General features: G+C 39.0%; 1 protein-coding gene across 3 annotated transcripts in view; it reads left to right on the top strand.

Annotated features, from left to right (window-relative positions):
- The window catches only part of KCNQ5 (potassium voltage-gated channel subfamily Q member 5), a 579,108-nt gene that overhangs the window by 509,686 nt on the left and 49,276 nt on the right, over window positions 1-20,146 (top strand). For 2 of the 3 annotated variants that reach the window (XM_019030068.3, XM_055390620.2), the window contains one exon: window positions 3,732-3,952. In XM_019030068.3, coding sequence (XP_018885613.1) covers window positions 3,732-3,952 — 221 coding nt within the window. Of the gene's footprint in view, window positions 1-2,454; window positions 2,476-3,731; window positions 3,953-20,146 lie in introns of all 3 variants that reach the window. The other variant, XM_019030067.3, reaches the window with a different exon arrangement.

The following is a 20,146-nucleotide window of genomic DNA, read 5'->3' on the forward strand; positions in this document are numbered from 1 at the left end:
TTAAAAACAATAAAGCCAAATGGCTTTGTTTTTATAAAAGAATCCCTAAGCACTTTCCTATTCGTGAAATGCTTAGTAATGTGCTGCTCTATTTCCCTCACTCCTAGTAAGTTCTGTAGTAATAAGCAGAAGCTCTTCAGAATGTACACCTCACGGAAGCAGAGGTACCCAGCATCCGGGCTATTGACATGAGATTTGAGAATGCCAACTAACCTCAGGTGCATGACCAGGTTACACCGCCACCCCACCTGAGCCCTGTTCAGAGACTCACTCTTTCTAGGGACTTCTTGAATGAGGTTTTCAACCCGCTTGTAATTTTCCTTGTTGCCTGTTGCCTGCTTTGATACTCTCCACCGCTGGGACAAATAGTCGGCGTCCCGCGTAGAACTGGCAGTCAGCCCTTTGGCGCCTCCTTGTGGTTGGACAACTGCTGAGCTGCTGCACGCACTGGATTGTTATGGCTCAGTTGCCATATTGTGCCTGAGGCGAGAATTTGTAGAATGCTTATCCCATGAAGGGCTAAAACCCTAATTAAGTATAACAATAACTACAGCATTCTAAGTCCCAGAGGATTACTGTGGGGTTATGATGATGCCACACAGTTGCCTGGCAGAGAACAGCCGGTAGTAGACTGCATGCTAGGCCATTTGAATAACCTGTACATCTGGTTCCTAGAGACGAGAGAATTCTCTCTTGCAGGGTGACAGTGCAGGCTCTGCTGAGCATGGTCCTCAGCTGTAAATGTGGGACTGTACCCTAAGAGAGATGCTCCGATCAATGACCACAGCAATTTTTTTTTTACTTTCTGCAAAGCAAGACCTCCTTGTTGGTCTCTTGGGGATAATCCTTGGCATTCTTCCTAAAAATACTGTTACATAAATCTTCAAAAATCATATTCATAGATGTCACCAAAAAAAAGGCAGGAAAATAATGAAAACTTCAGTGTACCAGTGAAGAGTCTATATTTTTAATCAATTCAATGTGTGTTTTCAGTAACAGTCACCTAATCAGCTTAATAGTCATCTAATCAAGACGCTGTGTTGATTTTCAAAGGGAAACAAAGTAGAAAAATAATAAAGTGAGCTTTTTGTAAGAGGACACAAGAACAGATCTTTGCCTTGGAAAAGAAAATTTTGCCTGGTTAAAAAGTTCTTGATTAGAATCTTATTCTTAACTTTCATATAATTATGTCAAAAGAGAAAGTGAAAACATTACATTTTTTCTAATTTAACATGTAATATGCCGAGTTTATTTTAAAATAATTCTTGGGAATCTTTAAAATAATAGACATTAGCAAATATCCATGTAGTTGAGAAGGACAAAAGGGAAATGTTACTTAGAATTTATTTTTGTCAACTTTAAGTGCTTTAAGTGATACTAAGATTTAGAGAATATTATTCACGTTTTCCAATTTATTCATCAGGTAATGTCAAAATGGTTCATAGAGGCAATTTTTAAAAATATTTTTATAGGTATGATTTTTAAAATACTTTTATTATAAACAAACTGGTGGATTCAATGCTAATACTTTCATTTTGGATGTTTTTACTTTTTTAGTAATTGAATTTTTTTAATTTTTCATATTAAATGTTTTTATGATGGTTTATCCATTTCTTATTTATTTAGTTGACATAGAAAAGAAATATATCTTGAAAGTTTGAGAAAATAATTTGATATTAACTAAAACCAACCTTTTATAGTAATTAGCATCTGTTAGTTCCAGAAAAGGTAGTAGATAAAATCAAATATAGTGAGGACCAATTGTAATGATATCTATGTCAACTTGAGCTATTCATTAATCTGAATAAAGGTGCAGAAGTGAGCATATGCTTCCTGAACTAGATCATTGTAAATTTAAATTATGGAACAGATGTGTTGAAACTAAAAAGAGATTTGAAACTTTTACAATTTAAAAAAAAAAAAAGCTTGAGAAAAGTAGACATTTTTGGGCACCATCCCTTTGACAGATTTGTTTAAATAATTGAAGGCTTTGGGATGACATGGAAAACCTAGCCTGAGAATTAAAAGATGCAGGTTTATGATGTTATTGTTGCTCTTGTTTAATGTAATCTATCATTTAATCACACGTGTCAAGCACAGATAAACTCTTCCACTGCTGGGATTGTTGTAAAGAACTCTTGAACCCACCTGACCTCATCACCAAACTGCCCCGCCTGTTCTTTGCATGTGCCTTCAGCGAGTCATGCTGGACTTAGCTGTGTCTGCATTTCAGAGGGGAGCTGTCAGTTGCATGGTCAACTTGTTTATTGTTTCCAGAACTCCCTGACCACCAGTTCATGATTTGATTTGTTTTCATGTAAACACACATAAAACGTGGTGCCCTTTTAGAATATCGTTTGTTAAGCAACTAGGCATGGAAAAATAAATGTTACTGTTTCTTGTTAGCTACAAAACACATATCCACTAAACACATTTGCTGTTGGCATGCTGCAGTTGGGGACAGTGGACATTGCGGTAAGTGGACAAAACAAGGCCTCCACTTCGTCTCAAATAAGCCTTATCCATGAGAACGCTGCTTTCATACCCCACAAAGGCTGCAGCATGACTCAGAGTAGCTGCTCTGAGAGACTTCCCTCAGACTCATTGCCGAGGATTTCTTCAGGCCCTGCAGAGTCCTGGGCCTCTCACATTGATGACAGTATCACCTTCTAATGAATGGCATAATTTCACTATAAAGGAAACAAGAAAAAAACACAGAATGGATACACAAAGCTTCTTACAGTTAATTTGATTCCCACAAGAATCCCTTAGCTGTGTTGCTACGTTTATCTCCAAGTTAGAGATGAGGACCCTAGCTCCCATGTGTCTAATCCCAGCCTGCCCTTCCTAGCACATCATAGCATATCTCTTGATTAGGAAAGTGTGAAGATGCACTTTGGATTTTATGATTGTTGTTAATGCTTCTTTTATCAGCCCACAACAATTTGATCTTAGCCGGCATCAGAGAACTGAATGCCTGAACAAATATAATTTACCAGTAGCTGCCACAGCAAATCAATAACCTGTTTACTAGCAGGAAATTGTGTTAGTGAACATAACATCTCATTCTCTTCATCAGTCATCACATTCATTATCTGTTGGGGCTGTTCTATCTTGTGTGGTTTTCATCTCACAAGAATGAATGTAAGCATAAAAGAAATCTAATGTTAAGTGTTGTGTGTTTAATATTATGTATGTGGTGCTACCAACTGCTATGAGATTGCATGAATTTATGGATAACATAATCTTGCCTGGAATATAAAATGCATGCCAAATGTAGGTATATATGTAACTGTCATCCCTGTTTACCTGTAGAAATGTCTAGAAATTACAAAGAGATATGCTCCCAAACAAAAAATAATTTTTTAAATCTCAAAAGTTGAGGTTAAAGCTAAAATTACCCAACTGTTTTTCAAGTGAATTCCAAAACAGTTCTTAGTTATCTACAGTGTAATTGTGTACAAAATGCTGTATGACCTCAGTCTTTTCTACAATGAATCCAAGAAGGATGTATGTACCTGTAGAATGAGATTGATCTCAAATGAATGCAAATATAGAGATTAGATAAAGCTCAAATTTTAAATACGGGAAAAATAATTGCTATGCTCCTACATGCTGAAAACATCTTGTCTATTGAAATATATGACCACATGAGCTTCATCAAATTATTTACCCAAGCAAAGTGGAAGAAATTGCTTGAAATGGAATAATCATGCCTCTGTTCTCCACAGTCAGAAGCTAAGTTTTAAGGAGCGAGTGCGCATGGCTAGCCCCAGGGGCCAGAGTATTAAGAGCCGACAAGCCTCAGTAGGTGACAGGAGGTCCCCAAGCACCGACATCACAGCCGAGGGCAGTCCCACCAAAGTGCAGAAGAGCTGGAGCTTCAACGACCGAACCCGCTTCCGGCCCTCGCTGCGCCTCAAAAGTTCTCAGCCAAAACCAGTGATAGATGGTAAGCCCTGTTTTTCCATAACCATTTTTAATTTGATAGGCTATAGTGAGTGAGATTATGAAGTAATTAATTCTCCATAGTGCCACTTCAAGAAAGAAGAAAACAACCCCAGAGAAAGAATTGTTTGTTTGTTTTATTGGAAGTTTATTCATTGCCTTGGGCAAATGTACAGAACATAAGTTTACTTTTGGAAACCACTTTGGCAGCTAAATTTACATTTCAAAGAAGCCGACAAAATGTTGTTAATTCTTCACTTGTATCTACAAATTTACTTCTCAGACAAGGGCCACATTAAGATCAATGGGACTGTCATTCTGATGTACTTGTGACATCTGACCAGCAAAGGTCCAAGACCCAGGGACAACCAGGTGCTCTGTGAATATCTTGAAACACAGTAAGGAGGATGATCATTTCTGGTCAACAATGAAGGTGCTCTTTCCCTCTCTCACACACTCCATCTACCAGCAAATCAGAGACCACTGCTTATTTTCCTTAGAGAGGTTCCTGTTGAAAGTTATTTCGAAGTCTTCCAATGATAAGTAAAATTCAAGTTCTTCTCCCAAGAGGAATTAACCTATTTTATTTATCATATTATGTAGCAGACATTCACTTGCCAACACATTTTATTGAGTGCCACATAATTTTCATGTTTATAAAATATTTTATTTTTCATTTAAGATAAGCTTGGCTTTCCTTTTAATTAGGCCCCCTGGGATCTCTTATACTGGGCAAGGAAGCAAAATCAAATAGCATTTCCCATTAATGCATAAAAACTGCAAAGGCTATCAGTCCTTCTGTTCTCTTTTCCTAAATAACTTGTATTTTCCCAGGCCCTGAAAGCTCGAGGAATAAAATTAACAACCAGGGGTCATAATCACAATGATCTGAGGATCCCTGCAGTGAAGTCCCTGGAACCGCAGTCCACGGGTCCCTCTCAGCTTACTCAAAAGTCCTCAGGGATATCTCTTCCACGCTCAAGTGAGCAACACAAGTCACCTCTTCACGCCTCACGCCACACCCCTGTGGGTGCCATGCTCTTCAGGGCGACCCCTAGTGGCTGCACTGACGTGGCTCCTCCTGGCGGAGCTTGCAGGTCCCATATGGGCGCAAGACGGCTGATCCTGCCATGCTTCCCCTTAGCCTGTCCTGTGCTAAGGAAGGAAAAACCTCCGCCACCAACACAGGACACTCCTCCATCGAGCCACTTGCAGGATCTGAGTCACTTGTGGCACAGCTTTTCAGTGTCCTCTAGTTTCCTCACTCTCCTCCTAGGATTTTGGCTGAAAGCCCTTGAGCAGCTGAGTCAAGAGTTACCAGTGACAGGGCTTTATGTTGCACTCAAAATAGACTTGCTGAATATAAATGGGTACATCCTTTCTGGAGGGCAATTTGGCAAAATATATTAAAAGTCTTTACATATGTCTAAGCCTAGACACATCCCACCTACCAATTCTATTTCTAGGATATAATAGATACAATGAAACAATGTCAGGCATTAGAAATGATGCTCTAAATTAAAAATTATTGACACAGAAAGATGATAACAAAAAATAAATCATTCCATTTATATATATTATATAAATTCATGTATCTATAGGAACAAGTCTGGAAAGATTTACAAGAATGTGTGAACAGTTACCTTTGAGTGGTGAGATCACAGTTATATTTTGTTTCTTCATTTTTTTAATCTGTGTTTCCTAATATTTCTACAATGAACAGGTAAAGCTCTTGTAATAAGAAAGCAATAGAGGATTTTCTTTAAAAAAAAAAAAAGCCCTCAGTTTAGAAAAACAAAATGTTAGGGGGAAAAAAAGAAAAAAAAAAAAAAACTAGCCCTTCAAGAAAAAAAATTAGCCCTTCCTTTCACACACTGCCCTCTCTCCTGCCCCTACTCTAGGGGCCCTTGCCCTGACTGTTACTCACCTAACACCTCTCCTTAAGCTGATTTCCTCCCAAGTGGTAGAAGGAGCAGCTTGTCTTAATGGTGGGAACAAGTCTTCGTTGAGTGCAGACATGGACTATGTAATGATGTTTAACAGCTTCTACTACAAATGGAACTTGTATTAGTTTGCTCAAGCTGCTATAACAAAGTACCAGATGCCTTAAACAACAAAAATTTATTTTCTCACAGTCTAGAGGCTAGAAGGCCAAGTTTAAGGTGTCAGCAGGGTTGGTTCCTTCTGAAGGCTTTCTTCTTGGCTTTAGATGGTCTTCTCCCTGAGTCTTTACATAGACTTTTCTCTGTACCCAGCCATGTGCAAATTTCCTCTACTTATAAGGATACCAATCATATTGGATTAGGAGCCACTCTAATAACCTCATTTTAATTTAATAACATCTCTAAAGACCCTATCTCCAAACAGTCGCATTCAGAGGTACTAGGGGTTAGGACCATAACATATGAATTTTGGAGGGACACAATTCACCCATAGACAAAGCTCATGCTCACCCACATCACAGCATCTCTGGAAAGCTGAGATGTGTCCATATCTTCATCCCCGACCCTGGTTTCACGTTGCATTAGAAATCATACATTACATATTGCAATGGATCCATATTCTTCTAACATGGGCTTCAAAAAGCATTCAACTTTGTAATGTAAGGTCCTTACTGTTGGCTGAGCGTATTTAAATATAAAATTCATACAATCTGGATTTTTAATTTGGAAAACAAATTCTACTTGTACTGTTTGGCCAGAGGAAAAGAATTTTTCAGACTCTAGAGTCACCACTATCTATCACAATATTTTCAGTATCTGCAAAGATGTCTCAGAGGTACAGAAACAGAAGTCCTATTCTCTACCAAATCACAAATTGGAGAGGTCTCCTGTCATCTATTTTCTAGGTCATTTCATACGAGTACAGTTTTGTTTGTTTACAAAAGAATTGCTTCTCCCTTGTTGATGCCCATTCAGTTAATTCTGAGTTTCCCAAGTGACCAGAGGACCAATTGCTGTTCTGTTGAAATTACTTTGTTGGCTACCCACCTGCAAGAGATAGTAGCTCCTGCCTCCTCATTTAATCCAATAGTCCAGAATCTTTACCTCTGATTGAATTCAATGTTGGGTCTTGGGAACCTGGAAGTTCTTTTTTTACAAGAAAAAAATTAAGTAGCTGTCAAATAAATGTAGACTTCAGTTATACATCTTTACTTATAGCGCCTCTTTAGGTTTTAAGTATTTCCAAAATCTACTTACTACCATAGAAAATAATATATAACACTTATAGCCAGTTTTCAATTATTCCAGGTCTATTTGCCCATTCACTTCTGGGGCTGTTTTCTTCTCCTCTGCTCTCCTCACATATTTTCAGCATTCCATTGCCCATTAACATGCTCAGGAGAATAGACAAATAAAAGAAAGAATAATGGAAACTCAGATCAACCTTTAAGTTAATAACTAAAAGTTATATTTGGAAAATAATAGACTTGCAATTGAAAGATAGTATACTAGAGAAACAAAAAATATTTAGGGTTAATCTGTAAATTTAAATTTTAATAATTCCTGACAAATCTGATACTCTTTACTGCAGACAGTAGTGTTTTCATAATTTAATGACTCTTTAAGAAGGTTATTAAATATCCATGGCATTTTTCTCTTGCTATAACTTTTAATAAGATTAATATGTTACACTTAAAAAGGACGCAGTTGTCTCTCAATATTCCATACTTGTGTGTACCAGAAAAGTAGAAAGTAGCAGGCAGATGCTGAAGCCACAAATGACAAACGAAAGAAAGTAAACTCTAAAGGACTGATGTGGTGTTGTCATACCAAATTTATTTTGACCGCTATGATATGAATCATATTTTTAGCTGATAAATTCTATAATAAAAGATAGAAATACTCTATTCGTCGATAGTATGTAACCCTCTTCATATAATTTTAGAAATTAGGTAATATAGAAATATTTTTGTCAAGTATATGAGTAATAATAATGATAAAACTAACATGTATTGAATTCTTCCCATTGGCATGTGTTGTTCTAAATTCTTTACCTCTATTATTTTATTTAATTCTGTCAATACCCCTATGGAGTAGCTGAGGTATTATCCCCATTTTATGGATGAGGAAACTAAGAGTTGAAGCTAAGTAACTTGCCCAAGGTCTAGCAACTATAAGTAAAGGAGCCACAATGCACATGCAGGCAATTGAATTTCACGGTCCTCCTACAAACGTATTCTAAGATGTTCTCCTAGATATTATATCAATTTCCCTTTAAGAATCTTTCATTTCTTGGCCGGGCGCGGTGGCTCACGCCTGTAATCCCAGCACTTTGGGAGGCCGAGGCGGGCGGATCATGAGGTCAGGAGATCGAGACCATCCTGGCTAACACGGTGAAACCCCGTCTCTACTAAAAAAAAAATACAAAAAAATTAGCCGGGTGTAGTGGCGGGCGCCTGTAGTCCCAGCTACGTGGGAGGCTGAGGCAGGAGAATGGCGTGAACCCGGGAGGCGGAGCTTGCAGTGAGCCGAGATTGCGCCACTGCACTCCAGCCTGGGCGACAGAGCCAGACTCCGTCTCAAAAAAAAAAAAAAAAAAAAGAATCTTTCATTTCTTCTCCTCTCCCAACCCCCACCACCCTCTTCTTGCCTCTGCTCTTCCAACTTCAATCGGTCAGATTCCCCTTCCCATATAAGCCACTTGACCATGACCATACCACTATCCCATCTTTCTCCCAGCCTCAGCTGCCAAACCTCTCAACTACATCATCTCAAGGCAGCCAGAGCTAGAAGATTAGGCAAATTGGGGAAATGGCCTTTCAATGACCGTTCTCTGTTTTGATCAAGTATCTGGGAAGAGACTCAGGATAACAGCCATACTGGTCTGTGTCTATTTTCCCTGGGAGGGAGGCCAATGGTAGGGTCATCTGAGGCCTGTTTCAAGATGCAAAAGATAGTGTCAGAAGATGCACAGGTGTTGCCAACAGACAAGCAAGTGGAAGGTGGCAGATTGCAAGTGAGAAATGGAGCAAGCAGCCAAAATCCACAAGAATGATACTAAGGTAGAGCTAGGAGAAAATCTTCGGATTTCTGGTGACTAGTTTGCTACGAAGGAGTCCTACACTTACTGAACCCCACTGCATTTGGGAGTGCCTTACAGAATTGCAATCAAAGAGTACAATAACCTGGACAGTGAAGGAGAAGGACGTAGCTTTAGGGAGCTCCACCTTACAGTGCTTGATATTAGCTAAACCCAACGTTCTGTAGTAATTAGCATGTTCGTTCCAGAAGTGGCAGTAGATTTGAAAATCTGTCTCACATACATGTATAACCATGCATGTTTTAACAAGTCTAACATTGTTTCTGCTTAAGGAGAAATTACCATTCCTGCTGAGCAATCCTCAGTGCTCATGTTAGCTGCCATGGAAGGTACATCCTCATCAGGTGTTTATGGGAAAAACTGGCACAGCCTGGGTTCAGGAGATGTTTAGGGTTCACCAGGGTGGGATCTGGGTGAGATGAAGATGCGGAATATCTTCCGATTGTGGGGGTCCCTCAAGGCTAGTTCCTTTGTTCCAGGCACTGATGGTAATTCCTCTCTCTTCGCTACCCTTCATGTTCCTTTCTCCTCTCAGCCAGTGTACCAATTAGGATGCATTTAGCAGCAGGTCACAAAAGAAGCAGATTCAACTACCTTAAACTATAATGCAATTTATAATACCACATAGAAAGAGGCTCAGAGATAAGACAGCTCTCCACAGAGCCTCAGGGCTCTGGCTTCATTTCTCTGATTCTCTGAGTCTTCTTTTGACTTTTTCCATCTGTCTGCCTGCCTCCTCCTCAGGCTGGAAGCAAAATGGCTACAGCAGTTGCAATATCTTCTCTAGATGCAACACTTTCAGAGGCAGAAAGAGGCCATCTTATGTTTGTATCTCTTCTCAAAAGTGAGGAGAACTGTCCATTCACATCTTATTTTGCAGAATCCTCATGCCTAAAACAATCACCAGCATGGAGGATGGGACCGCCATCATTGGCTGTCACCAGTCAGGACCCAGCAGCTGGATCTCGGCCAGACTCCCCTAAAGCACATGATCAAGTGTGGGGGGAAGTAGCTGGATAAATTTAAAGATTTAGGTTTGGGGATTGGATTTGGGGAAAGCAACTTTCCATAGTATAATATTTGATATAGCCAAGAAACCTCTTCCACTTTGGGGTGAAGGTAAGGAGTCAGCATGTCCTTAAACATGGTGCTTTCTCTCAAATACTCTGTCTATATGTCATTTCTGTTCCTCTAAATGTCTGGGCTTTTAAAAACATAAAAGCCAGATTTATAATTTTTTTCACTTTTCTCTCATCACATCATTTCCATGAAACAACAAGCATAGACTAGACTGTCTCCTTGAATTTCAAATGAAAGGCAAAGTGGGTAAAGGAACAACTAGCAAAAATAAATAAATTAGTATTTCAATCATATAATCCTTCCTCACATACAGTCAGCCCATAAATGTTCTATCACCACCACCACTAAGGGAAAACTGGTACAGTTCCCTTCCTCTCCACCTCCTCAGCAGCTTCCTGACACCTCGCTCCTCAAGCTGTTTCTCTTGGTGACTCCTTCTTCCTTCTGAAGTTAATAACTAACCGAGTCTCACCTAAAAGTAGCAAAAAAGTAGAAATACACCATGTGGGGTGCCAGAACCCTCAAGTCTTCTTAAAGATAGTTAGTTCATCCCCTTCCTCTCTTCTCTTAACTTCTACCTAGGTTCTAGGCCCACAAGTCTACCACAACCCTTGTTTGAAAATATCAAGATCACTGAAAACAGTGACAAAAAGGCAGCATTTTAATGCAATGGTTTTGACAACTATCCTGAACTAACAGTCTCTTGTATCCATAATGGCCTATTTTCTTCCAAGCAGTATAAATCACAGACTATCAGTATTTTATATTTGACTAATTTATGCACACGAGCTTTCATCTTACACTAATCCTCTTTTATGCTTATTTTCCAATGGCATCTTCCTCCCTCATGTTTTTCTCAGTCTCCCCAGTTGACATTTTTGGTGTTTCCACAAAATGCCAAGCACCACGCTGCACATAGCATTTTTCCTGACTTTCCATAATGACGGCCCAACTTCAGCCAGGCCTTGATTATAATTTTCCACATGATGCTTCCTGGCACTTTCTGAAATTGCCTGATAATGACTCTGCATGGTGTTGACAGAAATAATTCTTGTTAAAGCAGTATCCTATTAGGGCTTCCACTTAACCTGTTTGTGCAGATTTCTGGCCTGGGATTCTGACTGAGTAGGGCACCCATGCCTGTCATCCTCTATTTGTAACAAAACCTGAGGGTTTTCTTTAATGTTGAGAACAAAAGGATTTATTGAGAATGACTGGATCTAAACTCTGGAAATTTATTCTTCATATTTAACTCTATATTCAGCGTAATTGTTGGAGTAATTCTATGCAAAACCCTACAAAGGGTATTCAGTAGGATTCTAAAACGCACTTTCAGTACTTCCTTAACTTATTGATAAAAACCATTACCTGAAGAAATTGTCTCAATTCTGATCCATAGGTGTCTTTTTTCTTTAGTTATCCAGGTTCTTTATTCAGTCCCTCAGGCATCTTCATTCAAAGACATATCCTACTCCTCTGCTGTGTTTCGTATGTACTCTTGTCCCCCTAAGATCTGCTTCTCCTATTGGGTGGAGAGTGACCTCTCAATCTCTGGTTTCAGACCCCAAGTGACTACGTTATTTCTTGGATTTCTGAGAAGAGTTGTGTCTTAGTTTGTTCGGACTGCTACAAAAAACATACCATAAACTAGGCGGCCTATAAACAACAAATATTTACTTCTCACAGTTCTGGAGGCTGGAAGTCCAAGATCATGGTGCTGGCAGATTCTGTGTCTGGAGAGGGCCCACTTCCACGTGATGGAAAGGGCGAGGTTCCTCTTGGGTCTCTTTATGAGGGCACTAATCCCATTTATTAGGGCTCTGCCCTCATAGCCTAACCATCTCCCAGAGCCCCCACCTCTTAATACTATCACTTTGAGGGTTAGGGATTTAACATATAAATTCTGGGGGGACACAAACATTCAGACCATAACAGGTTGCTTCTTCCATTACTTTTTGTGAAATGCTTGTTCTTAGTTTTTAGTGACGGGGAAATGCTTTTCTATTTTGATAAGACTGAAGTTCCACCTGGCTTTCTACTCTAATCCAAGTGCTCTTTGTATTATAGAACAGGATTTCTGTCAGATTTCTCTAGGTTCTGTCCCATTGTTTGTTGTTACTCTACAGTGATAAGGAAAATTATATTCTGTTTCTGTTGGTGGATAAAATAGCTTCCTGCTTGAGCTCTGAATGGATTTCATCTCCTCCCTTCCAGCAGAAACTGAGCTGCCAAATGACCTTCGAGTGCTGCCTTAACCATACCTTTTGGCTTCTGTAGATCCAGGTTTCATTGAGAAACCCAGGGTTATAAACTGGAGCCCTATATTTTGTTTCATCAGCAAAGTGTGTGTGCATGTCCACATTGATACTTTAAAATGAATCTGAATGTTGTATTAGTTATCTATTGTTACATAGCAAATTACCCTCAATTTAGTGGTTTGAAATAACACATACTTATAATCTCACAGTTTCTATGGTCAGGTATCCAGAAGCAGTTTAGCTGAATGGTTATGGCTCAAAATCTCATATGAGGTTGCAGTCAAGCTCTTGGCTGGAGATGCTGGGAGAGGACCCATTACCAAGCTCAACTGAGCATTTGCTAGCAGGCCTTTTATTTCCTTGCCACATTATTCACACCCTAGGTTGCCTGAATGTCCATATGACATGCAGCTGGCTTCCGCCAGAGAGAGCTGAGAGAGTATGCAGAGAGAAGCTGCAGTCTTTTATGACATAAGTTCAGAAGTGTTATGCCATCGCTTTTTTCGTGTGTAAGTGGTCACAAAGACCAACCCTGTACAGTGTAGGCAGGGACCATACAGGGGGGTAATATCAGGAGATGAGGGCCACTGGGGACCATGTTAGAGTCTGGCTACCACAAATGCCTTCAAATAGATTATGTCTTTTAAATTGCAGATTTCAACCAGCCCCTATTGTCTTTCCAGGAACCCAAACCACCAATTCCCCATTCCTATCGACCTCTCCGTTACCTATCTGCCTTTAACGACATGGGTTTATAACTTCTGGTCTAACCATTTTATGCCCAGTATCCTTTGTATTATATCTCAAAAAAAAAAAAACAATCCTGGCCTCAACCTATAGCTACGCAATTATATTCCACTCTTAGTGCAGACTCTCAAAAGGAATATTAACAAAATATTGAGTATGTGATTACTGCAGCAACAAGTTAAATAAAATGAGGAGGCCAGGCGTGGTGGTTCATGCCTGTAATCCCAGCACTTTGGGAGGCTGAGGGGTATGGATCACCTGAGGTCAGGAGTTCGAGACCAGCCTGGTCAACATGGTGAAACCCTGTCTCTACTAAAAATACAAAAATTAGCCAGGCGTGGTGGCGGGCACCTGTAATCCCAGCTACTCAGGAGGCTGAGGCAGGAGAATCACTTGAATCCAGGAAGAGGAGGTTGCAGTGAGCCGAGATTGCACCCTTGCACTCCAGCCTGGGCGACAAGAGCAAGACTCCATCTCGAAAATAAATAAATAAATAAATTGAGGGAGCAGGACATGAACTAGTCAGTTGCAAAACCAAAGTGTCATAACTTCTAACCCAGCTCTCTTTCTCGTACAATGTATGGCCCCTCTTCAGCTTTTCAAGAGGTTGAAGATATGTTCTTGGTTGCTTCAAAGGGCAGAAGCAGAACTAAAAGGTGTGTGATACCAATATTTAGTTCAATATAATGGCAGCTTAGCACTTAGAGACTCCACAGCTATTGAGTGGATTCCATAATTGGAAGCATTCAAATCAAAGTTGGATGATCAACAGTCAGGAATTTCTGGAAGCTTAAGGAGATCAAACCAGACAACCTCTAAGAAATTTTCTTCCAAATCTGAGTTTCTATAATCTGCTCTTCTGGACCAATGCAAAGTATCTTCCTTAGCCATTAACTCGTATCCTCACTAGCAATTCTATACTAAGAAATAGAAGAGGAAAGCAAGGATTGGCTGAGGAATGCCAGGAGTGAGTTTTCTGTCCTTACCCTAGTTTCATGTCTCTTTGATACAGAGAAAAGTGCTACCCGCTGCTTCTTGCCTCTCATTCCTCCCACTCTTTCTCTTCCGCTTTCACTGTCAGCCATAGTCCTTTCTGTCCTAAGAAGTGTATCAGGTGTGTCCCACCCACCATTGTGAGGTTTATGTGTGTGCTCCATAGCGGCTCATTCTTAGAACTTGAATAAGCCCTCCACTGGATTTCAATTCAAATCAGAAGGTATTTGAGGGCTGCTACTCAGAGCTAGCATGTTTCTGGGCATTTAGAAGGCAGGGAGGAGGCGTGACAACTGTCACCCCAAAGAACTTACTGTTTGTCTGTAAGTTTTACCACCCCAGCCCACCTCAGTTACAGTATTGATTGGCACTGAGGGGAACAAAAGGCATCTTCCTCATTCTTCAGACTTCACAGTTTTCAGAAATAACCTGTGGGTGACGTCCAAAATTCGCACAAAATAAGCACAAAGTTAACCATTACACAAATCACAGAATTTTGCCCATATTTAAGAGAAGCACTTTTCAACTGCATGGTGATTTTTCCTTCATATATCTCAAATTATTTCCTTCAAAGGCACACTTAGTTGTCTGCTGCATAAACAGAAACCAATATGACACAATTTTAAAATTATATTTAATCGCTTTCATGGTGTGCTCTACTTGGTAAAGAAGGGGGGAAAAAGGTTAAGTAAAGGCCAGGATCCTTTTTCTGCAATGGATGACTGACATGGGAAAGAGATGAGTTACCCAGGCTTTGCTTTTTGCTACCTGCACTATAAAACTCCCTGACATTGTCCCAAATTCCTTTACAGGTATTTTATTTTCAACATCTAATTTTGTTCAGCTTTTCTTCCCTTGCCATCTTTTTCTTCTTTTGCCATGTATAATGCATAACAACAATTTCTGAACTCCAAAAGCATAGAAACCTCAGAACAACATTACCTGGGAAAAATTAATCTCTCTACCTCCGGCTACCAAGAGAATCATTTGCACATGAAACCCTGAGATTTGCATCTTTCATTAATCTAATGCAGTAGCAATTCTTATACCACATCATTCTATTGGAATTGATGACTAATCATTCCCAAAACTCTTTTGAAACTATTGTTCCCATAATTTTGTGTTTTGATTGAAAAGTGTCATGACCCTATATCTCTTTACATTTGTATGTTATCTGTTGCATAGCTAACCCCTCTGCCTCAGATTTGGTGGCTTAAAACAGCAACCATTTGTTTAGCCCACAGTTCTGTTAGGCAGTTCTTCTGGTCTTAAGTGAGCTGACTCATACTCTGTGTTCAGCTGCTGTATTGGCTGGTGCTGACTGGACTAAGGTGGCCTCAGTTAGGATTACTGCTCTTTGCTCATGTGGTCTCTCATCCTCCAGCAGGCTGGGCTGGTTCACATGGTGGTGGTGGGTTCCCAAGAGCAGCACATTGATACTTGAAAGGCCTCTTGAAGTTCAGCCTCAACCTATCACAGTATAATGTCCACTATGTCCTGTTGGTCAAAGCAAATGACCAGGACAGCCCACATGCAAGAGACAGAGAAAGAGATTCCACCTCTTCATGTGAGAAGCTGCAAGTGTCGTGGCCAGTATTGCAATCTACCATCCCAGCTATTTAAAGCTTATTTGCTTTTAGTATTTTCAACATCCTGTTGGTTCTATGAAGACAGTGTCAGTGTCTAATTGACTTTTTTATTTCTCCCCGTAGTATCCTTCACTCACAGAGTCTAAGAAAGAAAAGGAAAATAGCATTGTTAGCACCTCATGTATCGAGGCATTGGCTAGACATTTTCTATGAATTGGCTCATTTAATACACACATAGTCATTTTGCAGATAAGGAAATTGAGACTCAGAAAATGTAAATAACTTGCCCACATAATTCAGTCTAAATGCCAAAATTGGGGTTTGAAGTTGCACTTAGGTCTAAGTTCAAAGCTTTTTATGTTCTACCATGCTTGCTGCTTAGCATGTTTTCTTTCATATAATTCATGCTGTTAATGAAACAGTATAAACCAGCTGTATGTTAACTGCTAGTGAAATGATTTATTGTCTTCTTTTTCAGTAAATATGGCAAGTCTGCTCAATTTATTCCCTTTATCATTGCATACACTACAAATATTATCTCCCTATACCTTCACATGTCAATTAAGGTATGCAACAGTAATTTCCATTTTTTTTAAACAATGCTTATGTTACCATCTCTAGACAAGTTAGTCCAGATGATTTTGGGGTTAACATGTTGGCATTTCCTGGCACTATTACTGCTAGCTGAATAAGAGTTGAAAGTTGGGGAAAAATTTACCAGATCTGTATTAGTTTTTTCGCACACTGCTATAAAGAACTACCTGAGACTGGGTGATTTATGAAGAAAAGTTTAATTCACTCACAGTTCCACAACCTGTACAGGAAGCACTCCTGGGATGCCTCAAGAAACTTACAGTCATGTCAGAAGGGCGAAGGGGAAGGAAGCGTGTCTTTACATGGTAGCAGAAGAGAAAGAGACAGAGAGAATGAGAGAGTGAGAGTGAAGGGGGAAGTGCCACACTTTTAAACCATAATCTGCCCCCATGATCCATTCACCTCCCACCCAGTCCCTCCCCCAACATTGGGAATAACAACTCAACATGAGATTTGGGTGAGGATACAGAGCGAAACCATATCAAGATCTATTTAGAATTCTCCAGCAGATTTGATTAATAATATAGATTTGTGATTCTGCAATTTGTAGGGTCATTATAAAACATGGCTGCCTTGATTGCAATCAGATATCTCTGAATATGGTTCAAAGGAAACAGATCTCGTCCTTGTGGAGATAGGATTACATAACTCCCTCTCAGTCATTTTGCCATTGATTCAGAATGTTTCTCCCTAAGATGAAGTACTGTTTTAGCTTAGAATGGTAAGAGCAATTCATCACCAGGCACAGTGGCTCACACCTGTGATCCCCACACTTTGGGAGGCCCAGGCCAGTGGATCACTTGAGCCCAGGAGTTAGAGACTAGCCTAGGCAACATGGCAAGGCCCCATCTCTACAAAAAATGTAAAAATTAGCTGAGCATGGTGGCACAGGCCTATAGCCCCAGCCACTTGGGAGGCTGAGAAATGGGGGGATCTTTTGAGCCCAGGAGGTTGAGGCTGCAGTGAGCCATGATTGCATCACTGCACTCCATCCTGGGCAACAGAACAAGTCCCTGTCTCAAAACAAAAAGCAATTCATTGATCTCATCTAGTTTGACTAGTTCAATTATACATGTGAGAAGGCTATCTGAGATGATGTCAGGTGTGGAGCAGTGACTATCCCAGTGATCTGAATGCGATTGACCACTTGGCTTTACCAGGATTATCTCACTGTTTGGTTCTAATAAAGGCAGTCATTCTAGTCTATGAGTTTACCTCACTTTTGCTACAAACACTTCAGTGATATACTATTGAAACTATAAAAATCTATAAAAATTGGTTTTTGTATGTGAGTTTTAAAAAATTGTTTTCACCAGGCTGTGAGTTTTATGTCTTTGTTTTCTATTGGGAGACTAATAGTGTTATGACTATAGTATGTTCTCAAGGAAATTCTTATGAAAATTGAATTAATCAGACACAGTGCATGGTTTTGGAGTAAAACAGAACTTGTTTTAAATCCTAGTTCCCCCACTAGGTTGGGTGAGATGAGACAAACGACTTAACCTCACTGCCACTTTAATTTGTTCTCTCTCTTTAGGGTAGTAGAAGTGATACCTACCTAATAAGGTTATGTGAGTAATAATAAGATATAATGTGTGTAAAATTCTTGTACAATGCCCAGCACAGAATAGGTGCTCAATATATTAAATATATTGTTATTATTTATTAATTAATTAATGCTGATTTCTGCATTACTTTTGACTAATTGAAATCCTGGACTTGCTTAATTTGCATGTATTTGTCTTCCCTTCTTCCAGTACTTGATGGCAATTTCTACCTGTGGTAAATGGAAGGTTAAAAGTTATATGCTTATACAAACTTTAGTCCTTTATTCCTTGGAGTGAGTTTTAAGAGTCCTCATGTTGAATAATTCATGTAATCACAGAAATAATACTATGTATCAGGGACTGCTTCCTTTATTAAAGATAAAGGCAGTGGAAATACTGCCTTTGTCAGAAGTACTTCAGTTACTCTGAGAGAGAGAGACATTGGTTTGCTATATGACAGCACAGTGCATGGCAAATAATAGAAGTATGGAAAATATTTATTTTGAATGAATGAATAATGAACACATTGTGAACAAATAAATGGTTTACTATTTAATTATTCAGGAATCAATTAAGCTTTATTAATAAAAATTGTTTGGGGGTTTTAAAAAGCCCACACACAAATGAGATGCATCACAGAGGCAAAGGGTATGACATTATTAAAATCGTTATTGCTGAATCACAGTTCAGCAATAAGCAAGTGTTTGAGGCATTCAAATAAGTGAGTATTTGAGTGACTCTAAGAAGATAATGAAACTCCTCCACTGTTTTACAGTTGCAATAATTTTTAAGGAACATATAAAAACATATTCTAGTGTTTCCATTTGAATAAAGATAGTATATATAACATATGCAATTAAAAAGAAGAAAGAAAACAAATTTTAATGTGTTTTTCTTTTCACCTTATGGGCAGTTACTAGATGAATGATCAGCAATTTTAGCAGTAGAGACCTTATTAATTGTTTTTGAAAACTCTCTAGTGCTTCACACTGTCACTCAAAACAGAGAAATTCCTTTTAATTAAATGTCAGGAAGTATTCCAAGAAATTTTGCCAGCATTTCTGCTAGCCAGTAAGTAAGGTTAATTGACAATCTTTAAGAGAGAATCTTAGAGACATTCATATCATAATTAATGTAATTTAAGATGCTGAGGATGCATGAATTACCTACTCAGTGTAAATGGGGTCTTTGATTGTGAAGAGAAATACTCAAGTGCAGTGGTATCTTACAGAATAGATTTCCTCATTAGTGTGAATTAGTGTTTCTGAATGTTGCTAATTAGCAAGCCTGGGAACAAACACAATGAAAAATCAAGTTTACCAAATCACAAAAAAAGTACTGGTTAGCGTATTTGGTAAACATGGGTCAATAATTATTTTGATTGAATCTCCCAGCAACCTAGTTTACTGTGGTTGCAGGCCCTGTGCACAGTATGTTTTACCTGCCATAGGTATAATCAACCATATACTAAAAGTTTGTAATGACTGTTGAGATCAAAAAGTATTTCAGAAAGTCACTGAGAATCTAGTTTTGTGAGGAATAAGGAGATGATGTTCTATTTATGATGTGACTGTAAAAAGGCATAGAACTTAAGTGAGAAAATAACAACAGTGCCTCTCATTTTCCCAGAATTTATTTCAACTGGCTGTTGAGCCTGCCCTTGCTCTCTTAGGACTCATGTTAAGTAGAAATGCAGACTGTGTGCAGTTCTGGTCACCTCCTAGGGAAGCACTGAGAAGGGAGCAAGGAATAAACCTCAGGAAAAATAGTTTTTTACTTTTTGTGTCAAAGAGCAGTGGGTGATTTTTTTAAACATCTGAGATAGAATTGGTGATAAAGAAAAGTTAGGAAAGAAGACATACTGAAAAGTAAAATTGAGGGATGTGAACCAGGTAGAAAATACTGTATCTACCATGCTTTTCAAGCTATGGTAGAGTGTCATGAAATCAAATGAATGGGTTATGATCAGCATTCTTTTAGTGAAATGAAACAAGATGGGATGAGAAGTTATGGAATGAGATGGGCATATCTGTTGTAAAATGGGATAGGATAGGACAGAATAGGAAATACATATTATAGAATGCATCACAAGTAATAAGAGCCAGTGTCGTTTCTTGAGCCTTTTAGGTTTTACTCAAAGATTTTTGGTTTTACCAAAGTGGTATATGTATACCTGGTTTTAAAGCTCAAGTAATAAAGATTAACACAAAATGAATCACAGATTTAAATATAAAGCATAAAACTTTTAGAAAAAAAGTAAGAGAAGATCTTTGGGATCCAGAACTCAGCAGAAAGTTCTTAGGCTTGACAACAAAGGCACTACCCATAAAAAGAAAACTGACAGGCT

The sequence above is a fragment of the Gorilla gorilla genome, chromosome 5 (assembly GCF_029281585.2).
Source record: "Gorilla gorilla gorilla isolate KB3781 chromosome 5, NHGRI_mGorGor1-v2.1_pri, whole genome shotgun sequence".
NCBI classification, from domain to species: Eukaryota; Metazoa; Chordata; class Mammalia; order Primates; family Hominidae; genus Gorilla; species Gorilla gorilla.